Source organism: Mobula birostris, chromosome 4, assembly GCF_030028105.1.
Source record: "Mobula birostris isolate sMobBir1 chromosome 4, sMobBir1.hap1, whole genome shotgun sequence".
Lineage (NCBI taxonomy): Eukaryota > Metazoa > Chordata > Chondrichthyes > Myliobatiformes > Myliobatidae > Mobula > Mobula birostris.
In genome coordinates, this window is record NC_092373.1 from 94,594,149 (window position 1) to 94,619,066 (window position 24,918).

The following is a 24,918-nucleotide window of genomic DNA, read 5'->3' on the forward strand; positions in this document are numbered from 1 at the left end:
TGATTGTGCGTCCAGGTCACTGAAATGGCAAGGGGGATAACACTAGCTGTGCAATGTTAATGGGTTTTGTTTTGATGATAGGAGGATAAGAGGTGGAGTAGTTGCACTACTGATATGAGAAAATGTCATACAAATTCTCAGAAGGGTGTATCCTCAGGCAATTTGTATGGTGCTCAGAAGTAGGGTTATTACAATAATGCTGATGGGATGACACTTGGCCTCCCCAGTAACCATGGAGAGGTGAAGGAAAAAAGTTCAAAGTACATACATGTTACCACATACACCCTGAGATTCTTTTTCTTACAGACATACTCAATAAATCCATTGAGGAATAATAACCATGGGCTTTCATTCAGTGGGCAAAAGGCAACAAACTGCACAAATACAAAAGGAAGAAATAATAATAAATAAACAAGCAATAAATATCGAGAACATGAGTTGAAGAATCCTTGAAATTGAGCCTGTAAATTGATGGAACATTTCAATGATCAGGCAAGTAAAGTTGAGCCAAGTTATCCCCTTTGGTTTAGGAACCTAATGGTTAAGGGGTAAGGGGTAATAACTGTTCCTGAATCTTGTGCAAATCCTGAGGCTCCTGTACCCACCTGCGTAATGACAGTGTCGAGAAGAGAGCATGTCCTGTTTGGTGGGTGTCCGCCATAATGGATGCTGTTCCTGTGACGTTTCATGTAGATATGTTCAATGGTGGGGAAGACTTTAACCGTGATGGACTGAGCCGTATTCATTACTGTTTGTAGGATTTTCCATTTAGGAGCCTTGGTATCTCCATACGAAATTATGATGCAGCCAGTCAGTATACTCTCCATCACACATCTATGGAAGTTTGTAAGAGTTTAAGATGTCTTGCTAAATCTTTGCAAATTCCTAAAGAAGTAGAAGCAGTGCCATGTTTTCTGTATAATTGAATTTAAGTGCTGGGCCCAGGACAGATAGTCCAAAATAATAACACCGAGGAATTTAAAGTTGTTGACCCCTCTCTACCTCTGAGGACTGAGTCATGGACCTCTGGTTTCCTCCTCCTGAAGTCAATAATCTGCTCCTTGGTCTTGCTGACATTGAATAAGATGTTGCTGTGGTACCACTCAGCCAGATTTTCAATCCCCCTCCTATATGCTGATTCGTCACCACCTTTGATTTGACTAGTGTTGTCAGCAAACTTGAGTATGACATTGGAGCTGTGCTTAGCCACACAGTCATAGAGTAAGTGAGTAGAACAGGGGGGCTAAGCACACTGTTCTCATCCTGTGCTGATGGTGGAGGAGATGTATTTGTCAATCCAAAATGACCTTGGCCTGCAAATGAGGTACTACAGGTTATATGCTGATGGTAATTGGGTAGGGTTTTCTTCAAACAAGCCTGGTTGAAGTCCTTGACTATGATTCAAATTGTGTCAGGATGGACTGTTTCGCTTGGTGACGATGACATGTCTCAAGCGTGTGTTGGTATGTTGGCCACTGGTGGGATGTTAAGCTGTTTTTTTTTTAGCAGTCTTTCTTATCTTTACGAGACTGAGTTGCTAGCTCGACGCTCAACCCAGCACAGATGGAAAGCGTGCAAGGGAGCTGGCTGGATTCGAACTCTGGAGCCTTCGCTCCGCATTCCAGTGCTGATGCCACTACGCCACCAGCTGGCTACTGGTGGGATGTAAACTGCGGTAAATAGAACAGATATGTAGACCAATTGTGGAAAGGTGCAGAAACAACAGGGTTGTCGTAGTATTTACTGGAACTTCCTTAACACTTGAAACTTAGATGGGGCAGGATTTCTTCTGTGCATCCAACAGTATGTGAAGAGTCCAACTAGAGGGGAGGGCATACTGGCTGTGGTTTTGGGAAATCAGCCCGGCCAGGTGACAGATCTGATGGTGGATGAACACTTTGGTAATAGTGACCTCAACTCTGTTTTCAGAGTGTGAGGGGATATAATGGGATTTTGTAGCAATGTACTAAATTGGGAGGACAAAACCCTTAGGAAGAAAAAGGAAGCATACATACGGTTTAGGAAACTAAAATCAAACCGGGCCCTTGTGGAATATGAAGATAGCAGGAAAGTGCTCAAACAAGTAATTAAGAAGGGCAAAAGAGGCCATGAAATATCCTTGGCAAGCGGGATGAAGGAGAATCCCAAAAGATATTACACTCGTATTAATAAAAGATAACTGGAGGGTGGGTAGGTCAAAGTTCAAAGTACATTTAATATCAAAGTGCGTATGCAACCTGAGGTCCACTCAAGGATAAAGGAAGGAATTCGTGCTTGGAGTCAAAGGAAGTGGCTGAAGTACTAAATGTGTATTTTATATCAGTATTTACCAAAGAGAAGGGTTTGGAAGATATTAAAAACAGCAGGGCATGCTAATATGCTGGGACATTGATATTGAAGAGGTAGTGCTGGGTCTCCTGTAAATATTTAAGTGGATACGTCTGCAGGGCCTGATGGTATATCCCAGAATATTGAAAGAAGTAAATTGAGAGTGCTAGGGCTTTGACAAGGTTCTTTGTGTCCTCACTAGAAACAGGTAAGACCCTAGGGGATGGGAACATAGCAAATATTGTGAAAGAAATGGGGTAATCCAGGTAATCATAAGCTAGTGAGCCTGGTGTCAGTGGTAAGGAAGCTGTGGATAGGATACTTAGAATAGGATTTATGTGCATTCGCAAAGACCTGGCCTCCTTATGAATTGTCAACATGGTTTTGTGCGGGGCAGGTCATATCTTACAAATTTGATTGAGCTCTTTGAGGAAATGACAAAGGTGCTTGATGAGGGTAAGGCAGTGGGCATTATCTGCATGGACTTTAAGGCATTTGATAAAGCTCCTTGATAGTTGATTCAGAAGATAAAGATCATGGGATCCAGCGTGAATTGCAAGTTTGCTTTCAGAACTAGCCTTCCCATAGAAGTCAAGCAAGTGGAGGGTAGAAGGCTGTTATTCTGGCTGGGGTACATGGCCAGTGGTATTCTGCAAGAATGCTTGCCGAGGCTCTTGCTTGTGACTTGAATGAAAATGTAGTTGGGTGGAATAGCAAGTTTGCTGATGACACCAAGATTTGTGAAGTCATGGACAATAAAGGACTATTGAAGAATACAGTGGGATAGACATCCATTACAGCTATGGGCAAAGAAGTGCAGATAGAGTTGAGTGGTATTGTAGCAACAAACCTTGCACTCAACGTTAGTAAAACGAAAGAGCTGATTGTAGGCTTCATAAAGGGTAGAATGAAGGAACACAGACCAATCTTCATAGAGGGATCTGAAGTGGAGAGAGTGAACAATTTCCAAGTTCCTGGGTGTCAGTATCTCTGAGGACCTAACCTGCCAGAACATATTGATGCAGCTAAAAAGAAGGCAAGACGTGTATATTTCATTAGGAGGTTGACGAGATTTGGTTTGCCATCAAAACACTTAAACTTCTACAGGTTTACCATGGAGAGCGTTCTGACTGGCTGCATCACTGTCTGGTATGAGTGGTTACTGCTTAAGATTGCAGAGAGTTGTAAAATTAGTCAGCTCCAACATGGGTACTAGTCTCAAGTGTCCGAGACATCTTCAAGCAGCGGGGCCTTAGGAAGGTGGCATTCATCATTGAGGGCCCACACCACCCAGGAAATGCCCTTGTTGTTACTGTCAGGAAGGAGGTACAGGAGTCTGAAGGCATACATTCAGTGATTCAGGAACAGTTTCTTCTCCTCTGCCATTCAATTTCTAAATGAACATTGGGCTTAATGTTTTTAAACTTTTTTTTCCTTTTTTTGTGCACTGCTTAATTTAACTATTATCAAATTTCATGATGTGCTGATGATATTAAACTGGATTCTGAATAATCAGGGCAAGTGTGAGAGGTTGCATGTTGAGAAGTCAAATACAAGGAGAAAGTATACGGTTATTAGTAAACCATTTAATAGCATTGTAGTGCAAAGCAATCTTAGGATGCAAGTCTCGTTCACTGCAAGTGGCTGTATAAGTGGGTAAGATGGTAAAGAAGACAGATGGCATGCTTACCTTCACTGGGTAGGACCACACTTGGAGTATCGTTCTGTTTGCCCCATTTTAGAGAGGATGTGGATATTGTAGAAAGGCTGCAGAAGAGGTTTTCCAAGATGCTGCCTGGATTAGAGGGTTTAAACTCTACGGAAAGGCTGGACAGACTTAGGGCATACCTAGAGTGTTGGAGACTGAGGAGAGATCTGATAGAGATTTTTAAAATTGAGAGGCATAGATAGGGTAGACATTGATTTTTTTTCCCCCTAGGGTAGCAATGTCCAACTCCAGATTATGTGCTTTTAAGGTTGGGAGGGGGAGCTTAGTCAATCGTGAAGGCAATTTTTTTAAATTATGGACAGAGTATTAGGTGTCTGAAATAGGTTGCTGTGGGCAGTTGTGGAAGCAGGCAGGTTGGTTGAGCTTGTGTCTTTTGGATAGACACATGAATATGAATGGAATGGAGGGATATAGATGATGTATACAGCGGTGCTAGGAGGTTTGTGAACCCTGTAGAATTTTCTCTATTTCTGCATAAATAGGACCTAAAATGTGATCAGATCTTCACACAAGTCCTAAAACTAGATAAAGAGAACCCAATTAAATAAATAACACAAAAACATTATACTTCATTTATTTATTGAGAAAAATGATCCAATATTACATGTATTTGTTGGAAAGAGTGTGAACCTTTGCTTTCAGTAACTGGTGAGACCACCTTGTACAGCAATGACTTCAACCAAACGTTTCTGGTAACTGATGAGTCCTGCACATTGAATCAGAGGAATTTTAGACCATTCTTTCTTACAAAACTGCTTCAACTCTGATATGTTAGTGAGCTTCCTTGCAGGAATGCTTGCTTCAGGTCCTTCCACAACATTTCTATAGCATTAAGGTCAGGACTTTGACTCGGCCATTCGAAAACACACATTTTCTTCTTTTTAAGTCATACTGTTGTTGATTTACTCTTGTCTTTTGGATCATTTCCTTTTTGCGTTATTTAACCTATTAAGCTTCAGGTGACGGACTGCTGTCCTGACGTTCTCCTGTAAAATGTCTTGATACAATTTTGAATTCATTGTTCCCTCAACGACTGGAAGCTGCCCAGGCCCTGAGGCAGCAAAGCAGCCCCAAACCATAATGCTCCTTCTACCATGCCTCACAGTTGGGATGAGGATTTGGTGTGGTGTGCAGTGTCTTTTTCCCTCCAAACATAGTGATGTGTATTTCTGCCAAAAAAAAATCAACCTTTATCTCATCTGTCCACAGCATATTGTCCCAGAAGCATCATGGTACATCCAGGTGGTCTTTTGCAAACTTGACGTGCAGCAATGATATTTTTGCAGATCAGTGGTTTCCTCGGTGGTGTGTTTCCATGAACACCATGTGTATTGTTCAGTGTATTTCTTACAGTAGACACAAGAACAGAGTTCTTAGCAAGTTCTAGAGATTTCTGCAGGTCTTTTTCTGTTGCTCTTGGATTCTTTTTCACCTCCTTCAGCATTGCACATTGTGCTCAGTGTGATCTTTTCAGGACACCCACTCCTAGGGACAGTAGCAACAGTACTGAGTTTCTTCCATTTATAGACCATTTTTCTCACTGTGGACTGATGAATACGTGGGTCTTTAAAAATGCTTTGGTTGCCTTTTCCAGCTTCATGTATCTCTAAAAGTTGTTTTGGTTGAAGCATGGTGCACACAAATTGATCTTTCTTAAGAAGAGCAGGCGCCGTCAGTAACCTAACTTTGTATCTTTTTTTTAAGAGGGCAGGGCACCTCTACAACCCACACCTCCAATCTCATCTCATTGATTGGAACATGTTACTCCAAATAGCTTTTATAGAAGGCATTACCCCAGAGGTTCACATACTTTTCTCAATTAATACTTATAATATTTCAATGAACAAGTGTTGTTTATTTAATTGGTTTACTATCTAGCTTTAGGACTTGCATGAAGATCTGATCACATTTTAGGTCATATTTGTGCAGAAATAGACAATTCTACTGTGTTCACAAACTTTCTAGCACCACTGTATGTGGAAAACATTCATTATGGGAGTCTATCAGCGGTGTCAACAGAGCTCAACAAAGAAGAGGTGTTTCTCGTAGGTTGGCAGCGATTTTTTAAAAAGAGAGCTTTGCAGACCTTTGCTGATTGTATGGGGTCTATCAGCGGCGTCAAGAGCTCTACAAACTAAATAAAGGTACAGAAGGGATAAACAGAGTGGCCATTGTCAGGAGTAGGCCAGTGGCGAGAGTAGAAATGACAGGCTTTGGCTCAAAATTGGCTTCATCTCAGAAGAGGTGTCGGCTCTATTTAAAGCATCTGTTAAGGTTTCCTTTTTATCTTTTGTTCCTCTTTTACTGTACCATTTAAATGGCTGTGGTATGTTCTTTGTGCCGGATGTTGCAGAACTGGGAGAGCCAGAGTCTCCCAGGGATCTACATCTGTGTGAAGTGCATCCAGCTGCAGTTCCTTGAAGACCGTGTTAGGAATCTGGAGCAGTAACTGGAGGACCTTTGGCTTGTACGGGAGAATGAAGAGATAGTTGATCAAAGTTATAGGGAAGTAGTCACCCCGAAGTTGTAGGAGACAAGTAGCTGGGTGGACTGTCAGGAGAAATGGAAATAGGCAGATAGAGCAAACACCCCTGTGGCATTCCCCTCAAAAGAAAATATACTGCTTTGGATACCTTTTTGGAGGATGACCTCCCGGGAGAATGCCTTGGTGCCCATGTTATAGGCACTGAGCATGGGTCCGTGAGGCTGAAGGGAAAGAGGGAAGAGAGCGGTGGTGATAGGGGGACTCAATAGTGAGGGGAACAGACAGGAGGTTCTGGCTACGTGAACGGGGCACCTAGATGGTATGTTGTCTCCTAGGTGCCAGGGTCACAGATGTCTCAGGTTGTTGGAGAGGGGGGCGGAATCAGCCAGATATCTTGGTACATATTGGTGCCAATGACATAGGAAGGAAAAGCAATGAGGTTCTGAAAAGAGAGTTTAGAGAGCTAGGTGGAAAGTTGAGAAGCAGGACCTCCCGAGTATTCATTTCTGGATTGCTGCCTGTGCCACATGCCAGTGAGGGTAGAAACAGGATGATTTGACAGATAAATGCATGGCTGAGAAGCAGGTGCAGGGGTCAGGGCTTCAAGTTGGGATCTCTTCTGGGGAAGGTATGACCTGTTCAAAAGTGATAGGTTGTACCTGAACCCAAGGGGGATCATTATTCTCGTGGACAGCCTTGTTAGAGCTGTTGGGGAGGGTTTAAACTAATTTCGCAGGGGTGTGGAAATCGGAGTGAAGGGACTCAGGCTCCAACTTTCAAATCCCTTACTCACTCTTCCTTCAGTTAGTCCTGACGAAGGGTCTCGGCTTGAAACGTCGACTGCACCTCTTCTTAGAGATACTGCCTGGCCTGCTGCGTTCACCAGCAACTTTTATCTGTGTTGCTTGAATTTCCAGCATCTGCAGAATTCCTGTTGTTCTCAGGATAAGACAGATGGTTTAAAAAAAAAAGTAAAGATATCGTGCAGTCAGACTGTCAGGAAGGGCAGGCAGGTGATGGGACTTAGTTGCAGCCAACAGGTTGAGTATCAAAACATTAAGGATGCGGAATCAGAAAGGATAGCAAATACGGTACTCAGTGTGTTGTATCTAAATACATGTAGTATAAGAAATAAGGTGGTTGATCTTGTTGCACTATTACAGGTTGCCAGATATGATGTTGTGGCTATCACTGAATCATGGCTGAAGGAAATTGTAGTTGGGAGCTCAATGTCCAAGGTTACATGTTATATCGGAGGGATAGGAAGGTAGGCAGAGGGGATGGTGTGGCTCTGCTGGTAAGGAATGGCATCAAATCAGCAGAAAGATGTGACGTAGAATCAAAAGATGTTGAATCCTTGTGGGTTGAATTAAGAAACTGCAAGAGTAAAAGGACGTTGATGGCAGTTATATGCAGGCCTCCCAACAGTGACTGGGAGGTGGACCACAGATTATAACAGGAAATAGAAAAGGTGAGTTAAAAGGGCAATTTTACAGAAGTCATGGGAGATTTTAACATGCAGGTCAATTGGGAAAATCAAGTTTGTAATGGATCTTAAGACTGACTTTGTTGAATGCCTAAGAGTTGGTTTTTTTAGAGCAGTTTGTCTTTTGAGCCTACTAGCTATACTGGATTGGGGGTTATGTAATGAACTGGAGGTGACGAGGGAGCTTAAGGTAAAAGAACCCTTAGGAACCAGTGATCGCAATATGATTCAGTTCAACTTGAAATTTGATGGGGAGAAAGTAAAGTCTGATGTAGCAGTATATCAGTGGAGTAAGGGAAATTACAGTGGTACGAGAGGAGTTGACTGAAGTAAATTCGAAGGAGCTGCTGGCAGGGATATCAGCAGAGCAGCAATGGCGTGCATTTCAGTGAAAAATGAGGAAGGTGCATGACATGTATTCCAATAATGAAGAAAGACTCAAATGGGAATATAGTACAACTGTGGCTGACAAAGGAAGTCAAAGCACTGTAAAAGCAAAAGAAAGGGCTTACAGCAAAGCAAAAATTAGTGGGAAGATAGAGGTTTGGGAAATTTTTAAAAACCTACAGAGCAACAAAAAAAAGCAGTAGAAGGGAAAAGATGAAATATGAAAGCAAGCTAGCAAATAATATCAAAGTAGATAGTAAAAAAAATAAGAGATGAGTGGATATAGGAAAATGAGGCAGGAAAAATAATAATGGGGGACAAGGAGATGGCAGATGAACTAAATGAGTATATTGCATCAGTCTTCACTGTGGAAAACACTAGCAGTGTGCCAGGTTTTGTAGTACGTGAAGAAAGAGAAGTGGGTGCAGTTACTATTACAAGAGAGAAGGTACTCAAAAAGCTGTAAGACCTAAAGATACATAAGTCACCCGGACCAGATGAACTTCACCCTAGGGTTCTGAAAGGGGTAACATTAGAGATTGTGGTGGCGTTAGAAATGATCTTTCAAAAATCGTAGTGCCAGAGGACTGGAAAATTGCAAAGGTCACTCCAGTCTTTAAGAAAGGAGGAAGGCAGCAGAAAGGAAATTATAGACCAGTTTCCCTGACCTCAGTGGTTGGGAAGATGTTGGAGTCAATTGTCAAGGATGAGGTGATGGAGTACTTGATGACACAGGACAAGATAGGACAAAGTCAGCATGGTTTCCTTCAGGGAAAATCCTGCCTGACGAACCTGTTAGAATTTGAGGAGATTACAAGTAGGATGCAGTGGATGTTGTATAATTGGACTTTCAGTAGGCCTTTGACAAGGTGCCACACACAAGGCTGCTTACCAAGTTAAGAGCCCATATTATTACAGGAAAGTTACTAACGTGGTTAGAGCATTGGCTAATTGGTAGAAGGCAGTGAGTGAGAATAAAAGGATCCTTTTCTGGTTGGCTGCCAGTGACTAGAGTTGTTCTGCAGGTCGGTGTTGGGACCACTTCTTTTTATGCAGTATATCAATGATTTAGATGATGGAATAGATGGCTTTGTGGCCAAGTTTGCAGATGATACAAAGGTTGGTAGGGGGGCAGGCAGTGTTGAGGAAACAGGTAGGCTGCAGAAGGAGTTTGAGAGATTAGGACAATGGGCAAGAAAGTGGCAAATGAAATACAATGTTGGAAAATGCATGATCATGCACTTTGGTAGTAGAAATAAATGTGCAGACTATTTTCTAAGTGGGGAGAAAAACCTGAGATGCATAGGGACTTGGAAGTCCTCGTGCAGAACACCTTAAAGGTTAACTTGCAGGTTTAGTCAGTGGTGAGGAAGGTAAATGCCACTTTAGCATTCCTTTCAAGAGGTCTAGAATACAAAAGCAAGGAGGTGATACTGAGGCTTTATAAGGCACTGGTGAGGCCTCACCTTGAGTATTATGAACAGTTATGGGCCCCTCATCTTAGAAAAGTTGTACTGGCATTGGAGAGGGTCCAGGGGAGGTTCACAAGGATGATTCCAGGAATGAAAGGGTAATCATACGAGGAGCGTTTGGCTCTGGGTCTATATTCGCTGGGATTCAGAAGGTTGAGAGGGGATCTCATTGAAACCTTTCGAATGTTGAAAGGCCTAGACAGAGTAGATGTGGAAAGGATGTTTCCCATGGTGGGAGAGTGTAGGACAAGAGGGTACAGCCTCGGGATAGAGGGCCGCACTTTCAAAAAGGGTGGTGAATTTGTGTAATTTGTTGCCACATGCACCTGTGGAGGCCAAGTCATTGGGTGTATTTAAGGCAGAGATTGATAGTTTTTTTTGTGTGTGCCTGCACGCGTGCGACTCTGTGCGTGCGCGTCTGTGCCTGTGTGTCCGTGCGTGCGTCTGTGATGATGTCTTTTTCATGGCTTTTTACAAGGTGTGGAGCGAGAGAGAGAGATTGTGTGGCGCGCTGCTCCTCACACAGACATTTTCGCAGTATTTTCCCTTTATTTTACGAGGTCGAGTTGTGATCGTGACACTCAACCCGGCACGGATGGAAAGCGTACTTGGGGGCGGACCCGACTAGTTTCGAACCCGGGAACCTCCGCTCCCAGGTCCAGTGCTGATGTCGTTGCGCCACCAGCCGGCCCGATTGATAGGTTCTTGATTGAACATGGCATCAAAGGTTACGGGGAGAAGGCCGGGAACTGGGGTTGAGGAGGAGAAGGAAAAAGGGTCAGCCATGATTCTGCTCCTATGTCTCGTGGTCTTATGGTCTTATCAATTAGTACAACATCATGAGTTGAATGGCCTGTCCAGTGCTATGCTGTACTCTATGATAAGAAGATTACTGTTGTTGTCAAAACTGAAGAAGGGTCTCTATGATCCAAGATTGAGTAAACTGAGATTTCCTTTGCAGAAGAGAAAATGCGGGAATGGTTTAACTGGGGTGTACAAATTTAAGAACTTGGAGTATTTGGAAAGGACCAATTTCCTTTTGGAGAGGGAACAAAGTTCATGGGCATAATATTTAAAATAATTGCCAGAAATATTAGAAGGGAAGCGAAGGTTCATTTTCACCCAGAAGGGAGTGGGGTTTTGAACTTTCTGCCTGAAATGAAGGCAGAAGTCTTCATAATATCTCAACAGGTACTCTATACATTTGAGTCATGACCTGCAGTACTGAAAAGGTGGGAGAGGCCCTTTTTCTTAAAAAAAACAGTACAGCTACAACTGGGAATATTTCTGAATCTTGTACAATGTACAGGCTATTGCAGGTGGATCAGGCTTTGTGCACTTAGGGAGTTGGCTCCTTTGCTGGATTTCATGCAGCATGTATGAGGGAGAGGTGAGATGTGTTCTCCAGCCAATGGAGGGCACCTCCAGGTGAGGTGCTCTGTACAAAAAATGGATGTGGTCAGAGTATTCTGCATGGTTACTGATGACGATTATGAAAGTTCAGGGAGGTACTGAACTAAGCAGCAACCCATAACTACTTAAAGGAGAAGGAAGAAAGAAATTGTCACTTGGAACAAATATCATTGAAGATGTTTGGTAAAAACCTAAATACAGGTTTTTTGTATCCCTATTACAATAAATGATAGGACCTTGGAGTGTTGTAAAACTGACGCGTTTCTCTGAAAGTGGAGTCACAGGTAGACAGTAATAAAGGAAACTTTGGCACCATGGCCATCAAAGGGCATTGTATATAGAAACTGGGAGGTTATGTTGCAGTTGTACAAGTTACTGGTGATACTTGGAGTATTGTGCTCACTTTTGGTCACCTTGTTATAGGAAATGTTATTAAGTTGGAAAGAGTGTAGATACAAACTTAAAAGGATGTTGCCAGAACTGTAGGGACTGAGTTATAGGGAAAGGTTGGGCGACTAAACGTTGGTCTTGTGTGGGGTATAAAATTACAATGGGCCATGATGGGAGGATTCATTCTTCCCATTGTTAGTGGGGGGGGGGGGGGGATTAAAAATTTAATGGGAACCTGAGGGGTAACTTTTTTATTTACATAGAGGGCAAAGTGTATATGAAATGAGTTGCCTTAGAAAGTGGTTGAGGTCGGCGGTATAACAACTTTTAAATGACAGGCAAGTATATGGATAGGAAAGGTTTAGAAGAATTTGGGCAAACTCAGGCAAAAGGTCTAGCTTGGATTGGCATTTTTATTGCATACAACAAATGGGCCAAAAGCCTTTTCCCTTGCTGTATGACTATAAACTTTCCAAGTTTCAGATTACATAGTTTTAGTAAAGCTAAATCTGAAATACTTTGGAGTGAATATTAATTATGTGATTAAACCCCAAATTATGTTGCAAATGAAACTCCTGCCTTATTTGAAAGTACTTGTCTTTATTTCAGAGAAAATTGAAAGAACTGTCCAAATTGAGGCTTCTACTGTAGAGATTGAAGAGCGTGGAGTAAAGCTGCGTCTGACGGTGGTTGACACACCAGGATATGGAGATGCCATAAATAGTCAGGACTGGTAAGCTATTGGTAAATTACAATAATAAAATTTAGTTGGAATGGGTTTGCACCCCAGTTTCAACAAATATTGCTGGTTTAAGTTTTAAATTGTAGTGTTTCTTTTTAATATAGCTGTGTTACATGTCATGATTTTGCAGGACCATCAGCTATTCTGAAAATGGTACATCTTGAATGATCTCATCTTTAATTGCATCCTTGTATTTATCACATCTGCCTGTTCAGATATGGCCCGTTTAAATGACAAGTGAAATGTAATGATAGAGTCCTTTAATACATTGGATTTTAATTTTCTACAGCCTATTGATGCAGCAGATCCAATATGTTGGAAGAAATATCAGAAGACAGCTATAGTTATTTAAACCTAGTAGAAAATGTCTCTGTCTTAATTTCATTAATGCAGAATATACTGTTAACCAGTTATTTAAAGTATACAGTATCACTCAAATTGGATTGAGGGAGAAGGCTTCTGATTTCTTCTTTTCCACCCCCCCCCGCCCCCCGGAAGCAGCAGTTGCACATTGTATGCTGTGTCCCTGTTTTGTTTTATCTGTGCCCTGTCTCCAGCTGACTGCAGTGTCATGCTGATATAACAGAAGAGATGAATCGATTGGACTGAAGAGTCTTAGACCGATAATGTACAACTGCTCTTGCAGAGGTTATCACACCAAAATTTTAAGGAAGTGGACAGAATGTGGTTAGAAATTTAGTTAGAACACATTTTACTGTTTTATTTTTTTCGGTGTTCTATACATCTTGTAACTTTCGTGTATATTAGTGTATTTTATTTTGTCTAAATTCTGTACTCGTTGGCATGTTTGCCTTCCTTCCTGGGTAGCTAGGTTTTGGTTGCACTGGCAATTGAAGACACTGCAGTGATCAAGGGTTATGTCTGTTAATAATTTGAGGATTCCGGGTGTAGAAATTATTTGACACCACCTCTGCTCTCTGCTTGGCACATTGCTCTTAAGAAATAGTGTGATACTCTACAAATTTACTAGCTGTCTGTTGCATTTGGGCTAAGATTTTACATGTGTACCAGACTGGTATGTTGATTGATTTTTCTCTTTCTCAGCTTTAAGACAATTATTTCTTATGTCGATGAGCAGTTTGAACGCTATCTACATGATGAAAGTGGATTGAACAGACGTCATATTGTTGATAACCGGGTCCACTGCTGCTTTTATTTCATCTCACCTTTTGGCCATGGGTAAGCTTAATTATAGATTTAGGACAGTTTCTGAAGTACTGAAGAGAAATGAATTGTGGCATTGTGAATAATTAAAGCTATTGTTTGGGGGGAACGTCAACTCAGACTCAGACCATGAGAGGCCTGCGTCAGGCATTTTCATGCCTTACAAGGCGCAGATTGGAAGTCTGTGTGGGGTGCCACTCCTCGCACAGACTAGAGCAATGTGTGATTAAGTGCCTTGCTCAAGGGCACAAACATGCTGCCACAGCTGAGACTCGAACTAGCGACCTTGAGATAACTAGACAAACGCCGTAACCACTTGGCCAGGGGGAACCTAAACTATAAAACTGGATATTTGAAAGTGCTGTGATCTCAAGTGGACAAAACGAAGACAAAGCTGTGGAGTTCACTGGACAAAGTGAAGGTCTGCCTTTTAGAAGTAACTTTGCCGCACATTGCTACAGTGCATTTGTTAGGCAGTTATGTGGACAGGATGGTTCACAGGTTTTCATCTAATGCTTTAAGATTGTGCAGATATAGAGCGAATGTGTGGCCATTAAATAGTCAAAGTAAATTGGTCAGTTAGTACAGGAATCTCCATAATGTATCTAACTGGTGTTCCGTTTGAATGCAGATGAGAAATATGTTCCTCTGGGGAATGTAGTCAGGCTAAATAATAACATACAGATAACCTGGCTGTGTAAGGTGGAGATGGGATGATAACAGGAGTCAGGACTGTTCTATAATGTTAAGTAGGGGGAGGGACATTTCTGTGGTTATGGAAATTGTGTTGTGCTCCTGTTCTCCTCAAAGCCTTTGGTAGTTTTAACGATGCCTGCAGCAAATTCTGAAGGGGAATGTAAACAGAAGTTGAGATTGAGTAGAGATTTCCTCCAGTGATCTAAGAAGAAATTATAAGTCCTCTAGATAAATAGAATTTACAGAACTAGGAAAGTTGTTAAAACCATAACCTTGGAATTTACAAACTTGTACTTGCTGGCAGTTGGAACCAGTAATAGAATAGTTGTAGAGATGATTTTGCAGATGAAGAGAGGGTGCGGGGAGGGGTCTCAAATTTCCAAGATATTTGGACTGCTTCGGGGGGCGCTGTTTGAGCTGTACAGGCTGCACCTCAACAAATATCTTATCTTTTTTTGCTGGAGGACAATTAAACTCATTTGGCATGGGGATAATGCTGGGTGGAGAAAATAATATCCAAAATGGATGCAATGTGGCATGCCACTAAAATGTTAAATTGAATCTCCCCAGGAGGCAAAGAGGTTTGAAAATTTCGCATCTGTGTATTTAAAACTCATGATAAATAAGATTGGTGAATTTCTAGCATAAATAGCCACAAAGGATAATGATGTGATGGTAAGAGACCTGACTCAAAATGGTACAATTGGATTTGAAATGCAAAAGAAAGCCAGGGATTGCAGCAGCATTGATTAAGAAAAAATATGCACTGGTGGAGATGGAGGATATGTTTGATCAAGAACAGAATCAATATGACCAGAGTCAATAAGGATGACATCAGGGTCCAATTTATTATCACTGATATATATGACTAATTGTGGCACAATTGCAAAGACATTAAATTACTATAAATTACAAAATAAAAGTGCAAAAAAGAAGAATAATAAGGTAATGTTCATGGACCATTCAAAAATCTGATGATGGAGGGAAGAAGCTATTTCTGAATTGTTGAATGTGGGTCTGCAGGCTCCTGTAATGGTATTAAGGAGAAGAGGGCATGTCCTGGATGGTGAGGGTCCTCAAAGGTGCATACTGCTGCCTTGCAGTGTCCTCTGATGGGGAGGCTTGTGCCCATGAAGGAGCAGACTGAGTCTACAACCCTCTGCAGTCTCTTCAGGCTGTGATGCACCCAGTCAGGGTGCTCTCCCTGTATATCTGTAGAAATTTCCTCGTGTCTTTATTGGCATGTTGAATATCCTCAAACTCCTAATGACATAGTTGCTCGCATGCATTCTTAATGATTTCATTAATGTGTTAGACTCAGGGCAGAACCTCAGATGCTGACACCCAGGATATTGAAGGTGTTCACCCTTACCATCGCCGATGCCTTAGTGAGGATTGATGCGCATTTTTCCAACTTCCCTTCCTGAAGTCCACAACAATTCCTTGATCTTAATGATGAGTACAGAGTTGTTCTGACACAGCTCAACTAGCTAATCTCTCACTCCTGTATGCTGCCTCGTCACCATCTGAGGTTTTTGCTACAACTGTGGGGTCATCTGTGAATTTGTAGATGGCGCTTGAGCTGTACTTAGCCACACAGTCATGAGTAGTGCAGTGGGTTGAGCACACATCCTTGAGGTGCACCTCTGTTGATGTCAGTGAGAAGATGTTATTTATCACTGACCTGTATTGACTGTGGTCTCCTGATGAGAAAGTCAAGGATACAGTTGCGGAGGAGGTACAGAGCCTCAATGAGGGGATGATGGAGCTGTAATTGATAGACAGCAGCCTAGTGTTTTTGGTGCTCCAAAACCTAGTGGAGAGCCAGTTAGATTGGATATGCTGTAAACCTGTTGGGGCGGTAGGCCTTGCTCAGGCAGAAGTTAACTCCAGCCATAACCAACCTCACTTCATTACAATAGATGAGTACCATAGATCAATAGTTATTCAGGCAGTTCACCCTCCAGTTCTTGATGTATATATTTTTTATAAGTTACCAGCTGCTGGGAAGGATAGAAAGAAATAAGTATGCAGAAAACAGGAATGATAGGGGAATGATTTGAACCATTATAATGTCGGATAGAATACCATCTACCTTATATTATGTCTATAAGTTAGTTGATGTTCTAGCCTGCATTAAAATGGTTGAAATCATTTCCCCTATTCTGTCAGAATAGAGAATGCAGGGAATTTTTTTTAATTGTACAAGACTTATCAGCGTGTTTACAGTGTAATAAGTACTTGGCACTGGGGAATTAGGAAGACAACGGAGTAAGTGACAGTGGGGCATTTAGTGTTATAGACTGTTTTTTAAAATTATTTTTCAAAGATATCTAGAGTGTTTTAAAAAGTGTAATTGCAGTATGCAAATTGAGTTGAAAGTAGGTTTGCCTGGAATAAACAGAAATCTGAGATTGGCAGGCCAAATTGTGGGTGGCCTTTTTGAGTCATACAGCAATAAAAATGCCCTTCAGCCCATGTTCTTGCCTACCATGCAGTCATGTACTGTTCCAGATTTCAACCACCCTCTGATTAGAATGTTCTTCCTTAAATCCACTGTAAATGTCCCCTTACTATAAAATTAAGTCCTTTATCTTTTATTTATCTCTGCTGTAGGGGGAAAAGTTTACCCTAAAGATAAGTTCTCTCCCTATCTACTACAGCCCTCATAATCCCTCATTCTTCTCCATTGTAAAGTAAATAAACCCTGCCTGTTCTGTGTCCCTCATAACTGAAATGCTTCATCCTGGTGAATCTTCTCTGTGCCCTATCGAATGCAATCATAGCTTTGGTGTGGTATCTAGCTGTACAGAGTGGATTGTTCAGTTATAATCTAGCTGTAATCCCACTAGTAGGAAAAGTAGGGTTGTCAAAGCTGGTGGTAACAAAGAGCAGGATGAAGCAAAAAAGAGAAATGAGGGCAAGGAGTGGTGAGAACCAACATAGGAAAATAAGTTTTTAAGGCATATAAATAAAAGATAGCATGAAGAGGTGTGTTGGTCCCAAAGAAATGATATAACACAGAGGCAGAGGACATGACAGGTATTAGGCTTGTACTTGTCTATACCAAGGAAGATGATAGAAAAATTGTATTAAAAAGAAATCACTGACATACTCTCTGCTTAAAATTGATAGAGACACTAGAAGAACTGGTAGAGCTTAGGATAAATTAAATAAACAGGACTAGATGAGAGCACCTTCTGTTGAAGGTCTGGAAGACAGCAAAACAAAACAAGGATAATCCCAGAAACTCTTGGTTAGTCAATTCAATCTCTCAGTTTGGAACCTGCTGGAATCTATTATCAGAGACAAAATAACTCATTTATCTAAGTCTGAATTTTACAAGGAATATTAATGCAAATTGTTTTTAACTAATTTTGTATTTCAATAATGATAGGAATGAAAAACAATTTGATAAAGTATAATATCAGTAAATTTGAAACCATGGAATGAAAGAGATGGTGGTCTCATGGAAAACAAACATTGGGTATAATGAGGGTGCAGCGAAAGAAAACCTGATATAATTGTGCACAAGTGTTAGCAGCTGGGTGGAAGGTTGATAAGGTCACCCTGAGCCCTATAAATAGTCACATAAACACAACCTTGTTTTTGTACTTTGACAAAATAGTGCTTGCTTTGGCTGTAAGTAGAATACTGTATTCAGTTCTGGGCACTGTGCCACATGAACACTGAGAAGATCCTAAAAGAATTACTACCAGAATGGAACAGAGGATCTGGGACTACACTTGCATGAATAGTGAAATTGGTATTGTTCTCCAATCAGGGAATATTGATCATTTAATAGTGTTTAAAATCATGAAGTAGGTAGATTGAGTGGAGAATAATGAAAAACTTTCTAATACATGCTGAAAGCTGCAGCGATGAAGTGATTGGCAAAAGAGCTGCCATGTTGAGGGAATCTTTTATAAAAGCAAGTGTTAACCATTTGGAATTCATTGCCTTGAATGGTGGTGATAACAGATTTTGTCAGGATTTTGTAAAGATAACTGAAAAAACATTTTGGGCTGGGGCAAGAAGAAGGGAGGTGGGATAGAGGACATTGCTCTCAGATGAGAGGGTATAACCGCCTGAAAGACCTCGTATGTGATCAGTCCAACTTGCTAAGCTAAAATTATTTTTCTGTTTCTATTTCTCCACTTCTTTTCTCTCTTGTTCATTTCAATAAACAAGACAAAAATAATTCAGACTAAGTCACAGTGCTTATAAATATCCTTATGAGTAATTATGTTGTCTGTTTCATTTTATTCTAATTTTTAGATTGAAGCCTCTAGATGTGGAGTTCATGAAAGCTATACACAATAAAGTAAATGTTGTTCCTGTCATCGCCAAGGCAGACACCCTTACACTGAAGGAAAGAGAGAGACTCAAAAGAAGGGTAAGCATAGTAATCAGTGTGTAATGTTCTCTAAGAAATTAGAGGATCGTATTTTGAAGCTTTGTATTTCAAGTGAAAACTTGAGCTATGGCACATAGTGACTCACAGTGGTTTGCTTTCCCCACTAATTGCTGCTCCACGTACCTCATTCTCTCATTTGTAACTTTCCTTAGACACTATAGAGCTCAGTCATAAGATATGACTGAATCTCAGATGGACTGATCTTGCAGTTTTTCCTTCACGTGTAGCTTCTTATGGGTCAGTCCAGAGAATGGGGGAGGTGGGTTAATTGGGTCAGCCTAGAGAATGGGGAGGGGGGGTTGAATTAGGAACTTTATATTTTAAAAACAAGTTAGTTCTGGAGTAAATGTAATGAAGGTTGAACAGTTTTCCATTCATTCCATAGATTAATTCCAGTAGGGAGCTTGTTGAAGTGCAATATTGCATTGAGTTTGGAAGTTAAATAGCCTGCATGCCAGCAGGTATTGTATACAGAATGGAGACTAATTTTTGAGGGCAGCCAAACTGGGAAGATTCTCCACAGTCCCTTTCGGGTAAGAGTCAAAGAAACTGTTCAGAAAGGCATGGTGTTCTGGTTCAAAAAGGCCCTGAACTTCAGCTATCCTGATGGCAGCATCCATCCCATTCCAGGTGGATGCGAAGCTTGTACTCAATGGATTATACACTGTGGTCAGCAATCTTAAAAAGGGATACCCTGAGGTCCTCCATCATTGCCGGTGATGAGAACCAGGCCAACTTTGAGTGTATTAAAACACTACCAACGTGTCTTGTGTCCCGACAGGAATCCAAATGCCTTTGACCATCACTACACAAGCATCAAAGATTCCTACGAAGCCACCAGCCTTCTCTCCCCAACACCCTGCCAGCATTTAGGTAAATACAATCACAAGGCTGCTTTTCATCTAACCTGTAGACAGAAGCTGAAACCCGAGAATCCAGTACAGTGCTGGCATGAGGAGCTCTGATTTTCTTTGTTACTGTTGACTCTCTACATTGGTCTATGTTCAAAGACTCAGCAGCCATCTTAAATGAGTATGTCACCACTGTTGTGGTCTTAATTAGCAAGAGTGTTCAGGACTGTATACTGAAGAGGACAATTTGGATTTTCCCAAACCAGAAACCATGGATGAATCAGGAGATCCACTTCCCACTGAGGTCTAGGATTGGTGTTCAAATCAGGTGGCCCTGACCTATACAAGAAATTGTGTTTCAACCTCTGTAAAGTTATCAGGGATGCAAAGTGATGATACCAGTCCAAAATCAAGTTCTAGACCAGCTGTCAATTGTGGCAGGGCTTTGAAAGTCAGGTGACATTACCAACAACAGCGCATCCCTTTCCAATGAGCTTAACACATTCTTTGCGTGATATGAGCGCAAGTGGATTGGAATGTCACCACCCACCCTATCACATTCCAATGTACCCAAGCTCAGTCACCATTGTAATACTAGGATCAATCTTCTGGAAAGCTTACTTGCAGAAAGAAACTGGCTCGGGTGGCGTTCCTGTTGTGTCCTTGGTTATTGTGCAGATCAGTAGGAAGGGTATTTGCAGACTTTTTAAACTTTTCTCTGCATCAGTCTAAGGATCCCACCTGCTTTAAGAAGACCGTTATCTCATCCGAAGGGAAAGTGAGATAAGCATGTTTTAATGATTACCATCATAAAGTCCTTTGAGTGACTGGTCATGACACACAACAACTCTAGCTGCCTGGGCAACCTTGACCCTCTACAATTCTTCTACTGCCAAAACACGTTTGCAGTGGACACCATCTCCTTAGCTCTATAATCTGGAGCATCTGGACTGTAAAGGCAGTCATATTAATTTACTGTTTATTGGCTACAGCTCTGCTGTCTATGTGATAATACAAAGCAAACACACCTTTGAACTCCTAGACCTGGGACTTGAACTTTCCTTTGCACCTGGATCCTTAACTACCTGACCAACAGACCACAAGCAGCAAGAATGAACAGCGATACCTCTGCCATGATTATTTGCAAGACTGATGCCCCACAAAACTGCAACTTCAGCACCCTACTCTACTTTTTATACACTAACTTCATGGCCAGATCCTTATTCCATCTACAAGTTTGCAGGCGATACTACCGTAGTGGGCTGTATTGTCAAATAATAAGTATAAGAACGAGATACAGAGCCTAGTGACTGAGTGTCGTGACAAAAGTATTTCCCTCAATGTCAGCAAAACAAAGAGCTGTTCATTGATTTCAGGAAAAGGGTGATGCATATGCTCCTGCTTACATCAATGGTGTTGAGGTTGGGAGCTTCAAGTTCCTCAGAGTGAATATCACTTAAAACGTGTCCTGGTCCAACCATGTAGATACCACAGCCAAGGAAGTCCACCAGCACCCCTACGTTTTCAGGAGACTAGAGGAGTTTGGCATGTCCTTTTTGACGGTCGATTTTTATCAATGCACCATAGAAAGCATCCAATTTCGATGCACCATGGCTTGATATGGCAACTGCTCTTCACATGTCAGCAAGAAACTCCAAAGAATTGTGGACACAGCTCAACACATCATGGAATTCAGCCTTCGCTCCCCTCCCCGCTGTCCAAACTTCTCGCCACCTTGGTAAACCAGCCAATGTATTCAAAGACCATACCTAAATCCTCAGTGTTCTCTCTTCTCCCCTCTCCTATTGGACAGAAGATGCAAAAGCCTGAAAGTACACACCAACAGGCTCAAGGACGTCTTCCTTCCTGCTGTCATAAGACTGTTGAGAGGTCCCCTTGTACAATAAGATGGATTCTTGACTTCACAATCTACCTTGTCGTGGCCTTGTAGCTTATTGTCCGTATGCACTACACTTTCTATAACTGTAACACTATTCAGCATTCGGTTATTGTTTTACCTTCTGCTATCTCAATGCACTGTTGTAATGAATTGATCTCTAGGAACAGTATGCAAGTCTTTCACTGTACATGTGACAGTAATAAACCAATTTATCAGTTTAATGCTGCTCCCAGAATTGTTCCCAGAGCAGCTGAGCATTGAAGATCCATGAGCCTCAATATTTATGGATTCCAAATGTAGCCCCCCCCCCCCCCCCCCCCCCGGGCATGCCTCAGGGTCGCTCAACTCGCTGTTGTCTAGGGAAACAGCCCTTGGCCCTGCCAAACTGGGTAATTAGTTTGTGTAGATGCTGTGTGATGTACCCCACCCTGCCCAAATAACAGACAATACACCAGATACAATTAAATGAATTACAGTTTATAGATATTACTAGAACTATATAATTAATAGAGATAAAATATAAAAGGAAAATAAAAGGCACCACACTTGTTAAAGTTCAATCTCTTCGTGCACAAACAGTTGGAGCTCTAGTAACGATCCTCTCTTAACCATTCAATCCCCTCTGACCACTTCGACCTGCCGCCTGGGACCAACCACGGTGGTCGACCAGACGCTCCACACGAGTCTGTCTCCGTCTTTTCTCCTTGCCAAAGACCCTGGACCTCGGACTCCTGCTCGGGGTCTGACCCCGTTAGCCAGCTGGGCACCTTGTCCATCCTCTCTCTGTCATCGTGCCTTCTCCCCGAAAACCCGCGCTTCACAATAGCTTACAGACACACTAGAAAGAATAACATGGGCACCCATTGGTTCATTCGCTCTTTTATCAATAATATAACCCAAACAAGCTGCTAGCGAGAGAACTTTCTCAGCATTTAACATAACAAAGCCATTAAGAAGCCAATTTAATTAGCCTACGCAGTAACATAAAAGAAGAAACCCCTTACACAAACTTGAGAAAACCCATGACCCTCATCCCAGGGAGGTACAAACTGATCCTCCTCATTGACTTGGATGCACTTCTTTGGAAAGACATGCTTAGCAAAGGAGCTAGAAAAGATCACTACAGTAGAGTTATTGTCTTGGTGAATGACTTTATTATAATCAGCATCTGCTTTTTTGCCAAAGGGCCTAGTACAAATTCTCGTGGCAGCACCCTCAGTCCAAGCACTGGTGACTGTTAGACTTCTGTCATTATCAGAGTGAACAATCAAATAGAAGTCTGTCATCTGCATCATGACTGGAGTTGATGCCTGCTGAGCTGACCATCACTTTGCTCTGTTACTTACCTGGCCCCAACAGAATAGCCAATATTCATGTCAAAATGTCTTTGAGGCATATCAGGAAAAACCAAACTTCGTTAGTCCTGACGAAGGGTCTCGGCCCGAAACATCAACTGTACCTCTTCCTAGGGATGCTGCCTGGCCTGCTGCGTTCACCAGCAACTTTGATGTGTGTTGCTGGAAAACCTTTTTAAATTATTTTTAAATGTTTGCAATAAAGTTCTACCACTATGTGCTATTCTGCACAAGATGGCTTCTCTGCTTTCATAGTTTTGATTACCATGCCACAACTGCTTTGTTCTACATCTGCCACAAGAAAACCCTTTTTAATTGTTTGAAATTGTCTTTAAACCTGTCATTGAGCACCTTTTGATATTGAATATTAAAGAAAATATACTGTAGTAACTATATACCATTGCATATTACATTCATTTTGATTCACCTTAACCCATTCACTGTTCTCCATAAACTAGCTTATCCAAAAGACTGCTGCTCGGAGCTAATTCTGCACCTGTTTTTACTCATCCATTATCCACTTGGATGCTCGTGCAATCTGAGAATTCTCCTTGGATCTTCACTAAACTTTAATTTTTTTAACATACTCTCATTGCTTTGATACTCATTTCCAATCTGCCTTTGAACCATCTTCATGTATTTTTGTAAATTTTGCTATTGCTATGATAAGGGCCTTACTTGCCTTTGTATTATTTCAGAGCATTATGGATAAGATCTGGCTGTGGTATATTGTTCTGATAGTTGGACTGACTTAGAACAAAGATTCTAAAGTTAAATAATTGATCTCAACGATTGAAGTGAACAAAATTGGACTGAATTGTAATGAAATGGTACAGTTCTTGGAGACTAACTCTAACTTTTTTAGATTATGAGAACACTCAGTCCTCTTTTATTATCATTTAGAAATGCATACATGCATTAAGAAATGATACAATGTTTCTCCGGAGTGATATCACAGAAAACAAGACAGATCAAAGACTTAACACTGACAAAACCGCATAATTATAACATATAGACCATAAGACAAAGGAGCAGAAGTAGGCCCTTTGGCCCATCGAGTCTGCTCTGCCATTTTATCATGAGCTGATCCATTCTCCTATTTAGTCCCACTCCCCTGCCTTCTCACCATAACCTTTGATTCCCTGGCTACTCAGATACCTATCAATCTCTGCCTTAAATACACTCAATGACTTGGCCTCCACTGCTGCCCGTGGCAACAAATTCCATAGATTCACCATCCTCTGACTAAAAAAATTTCTTCGCATTTCTGTTCTGAATGGGCGCCCTTCAATCCTTAAGTCATGCCCTCTCATACTAGACTCCCCCATCATGGGAAACAACTTTGCCACATCCACTCTGTCCATGCCTTTTAACATTCGAAATGTTTCTATGAGGTCTCCCCTCATTCTTCTAAACTCCAAGGAATACAGTCCAAGAGCGGACAAACGTTCCTCATATGTTAACCCTCTCATTCCTGGAATCATTCTAGTGAATCTTCTCTGTACCCTCTCCAATGTCAGCACATCCTTTCTTAAATAAGGAGACCAAAACTGCCCACAGTACTCCAAGTGAGGTCTCACCAGCGCCTTATAGAGCCTCAACATCACATCCCTGCTCCTATACTCTATTCCTCTAGAAATGAATGCCAACATTGCATTCGCCTTCTTCACTACTGACTCAACCTGGAGGTTAACTTTAAGGGTATCCTGTAGGAGGACTCCCAAGTCCCGTTGCATCTCAGAACTTTGAATTCTTTCCCCATTTAAATAATAGTCTGCCCGTTTATTTTTTCTGCCAAAGTGCATAACCATACACTTTCCAACATTGTACTTCATTTGCCACCTCTCTGCCCATTCTTCCAATCTATCCAAGTCTCTCTGCAGACTCTCCGTTTCTTCAGCACTACCGGCCCCTCCACCTATCTTCGTATCGTCAGCAAACTTAGCCACAAAGCCATCTATTCCATAATCCAAATCGTTGATATACAATGTAAAAAGAAGCAGCCCCAACATGGACCCCTGTGGAACACCACTGGTAACCGGCAGCCAACCAGAATAGGATCCCTTTATTCCCACTCGCAGT

The 24,918-nt window shown here is 41.6% G+C and overlaps 1 protein-coding gene across 2 annotated transcripts in view; it reads left to right on the forward strand.

The window, feature by feature from the left end:
* The window catches only part of septin2 (septin 2), a 117,383-nt gene that overhangs the window by 55,902 nt on the left and 36,563 nt on the right, over positions 1–24,918 (forward strand). For both annotated transcript variants that reach the window (XM_072255802.1, XM_072255801.1), the window contains exons 5-7: positions 12,300–12,423; positions 13,498–13,632; positions 18,592–18,709. In XM_072255802.1, coding sequence (XP_072111903.1) covers positions 12,300–12,423; positions 13,498–13,632; positions 18,592–18,709 — 377 coding nt within the window. The remainder of the gene's footprint in view (positions 1–12,299; positions 12,424–13,497; positions 13,633–18,591; positions 18,710–24,918) is intronic.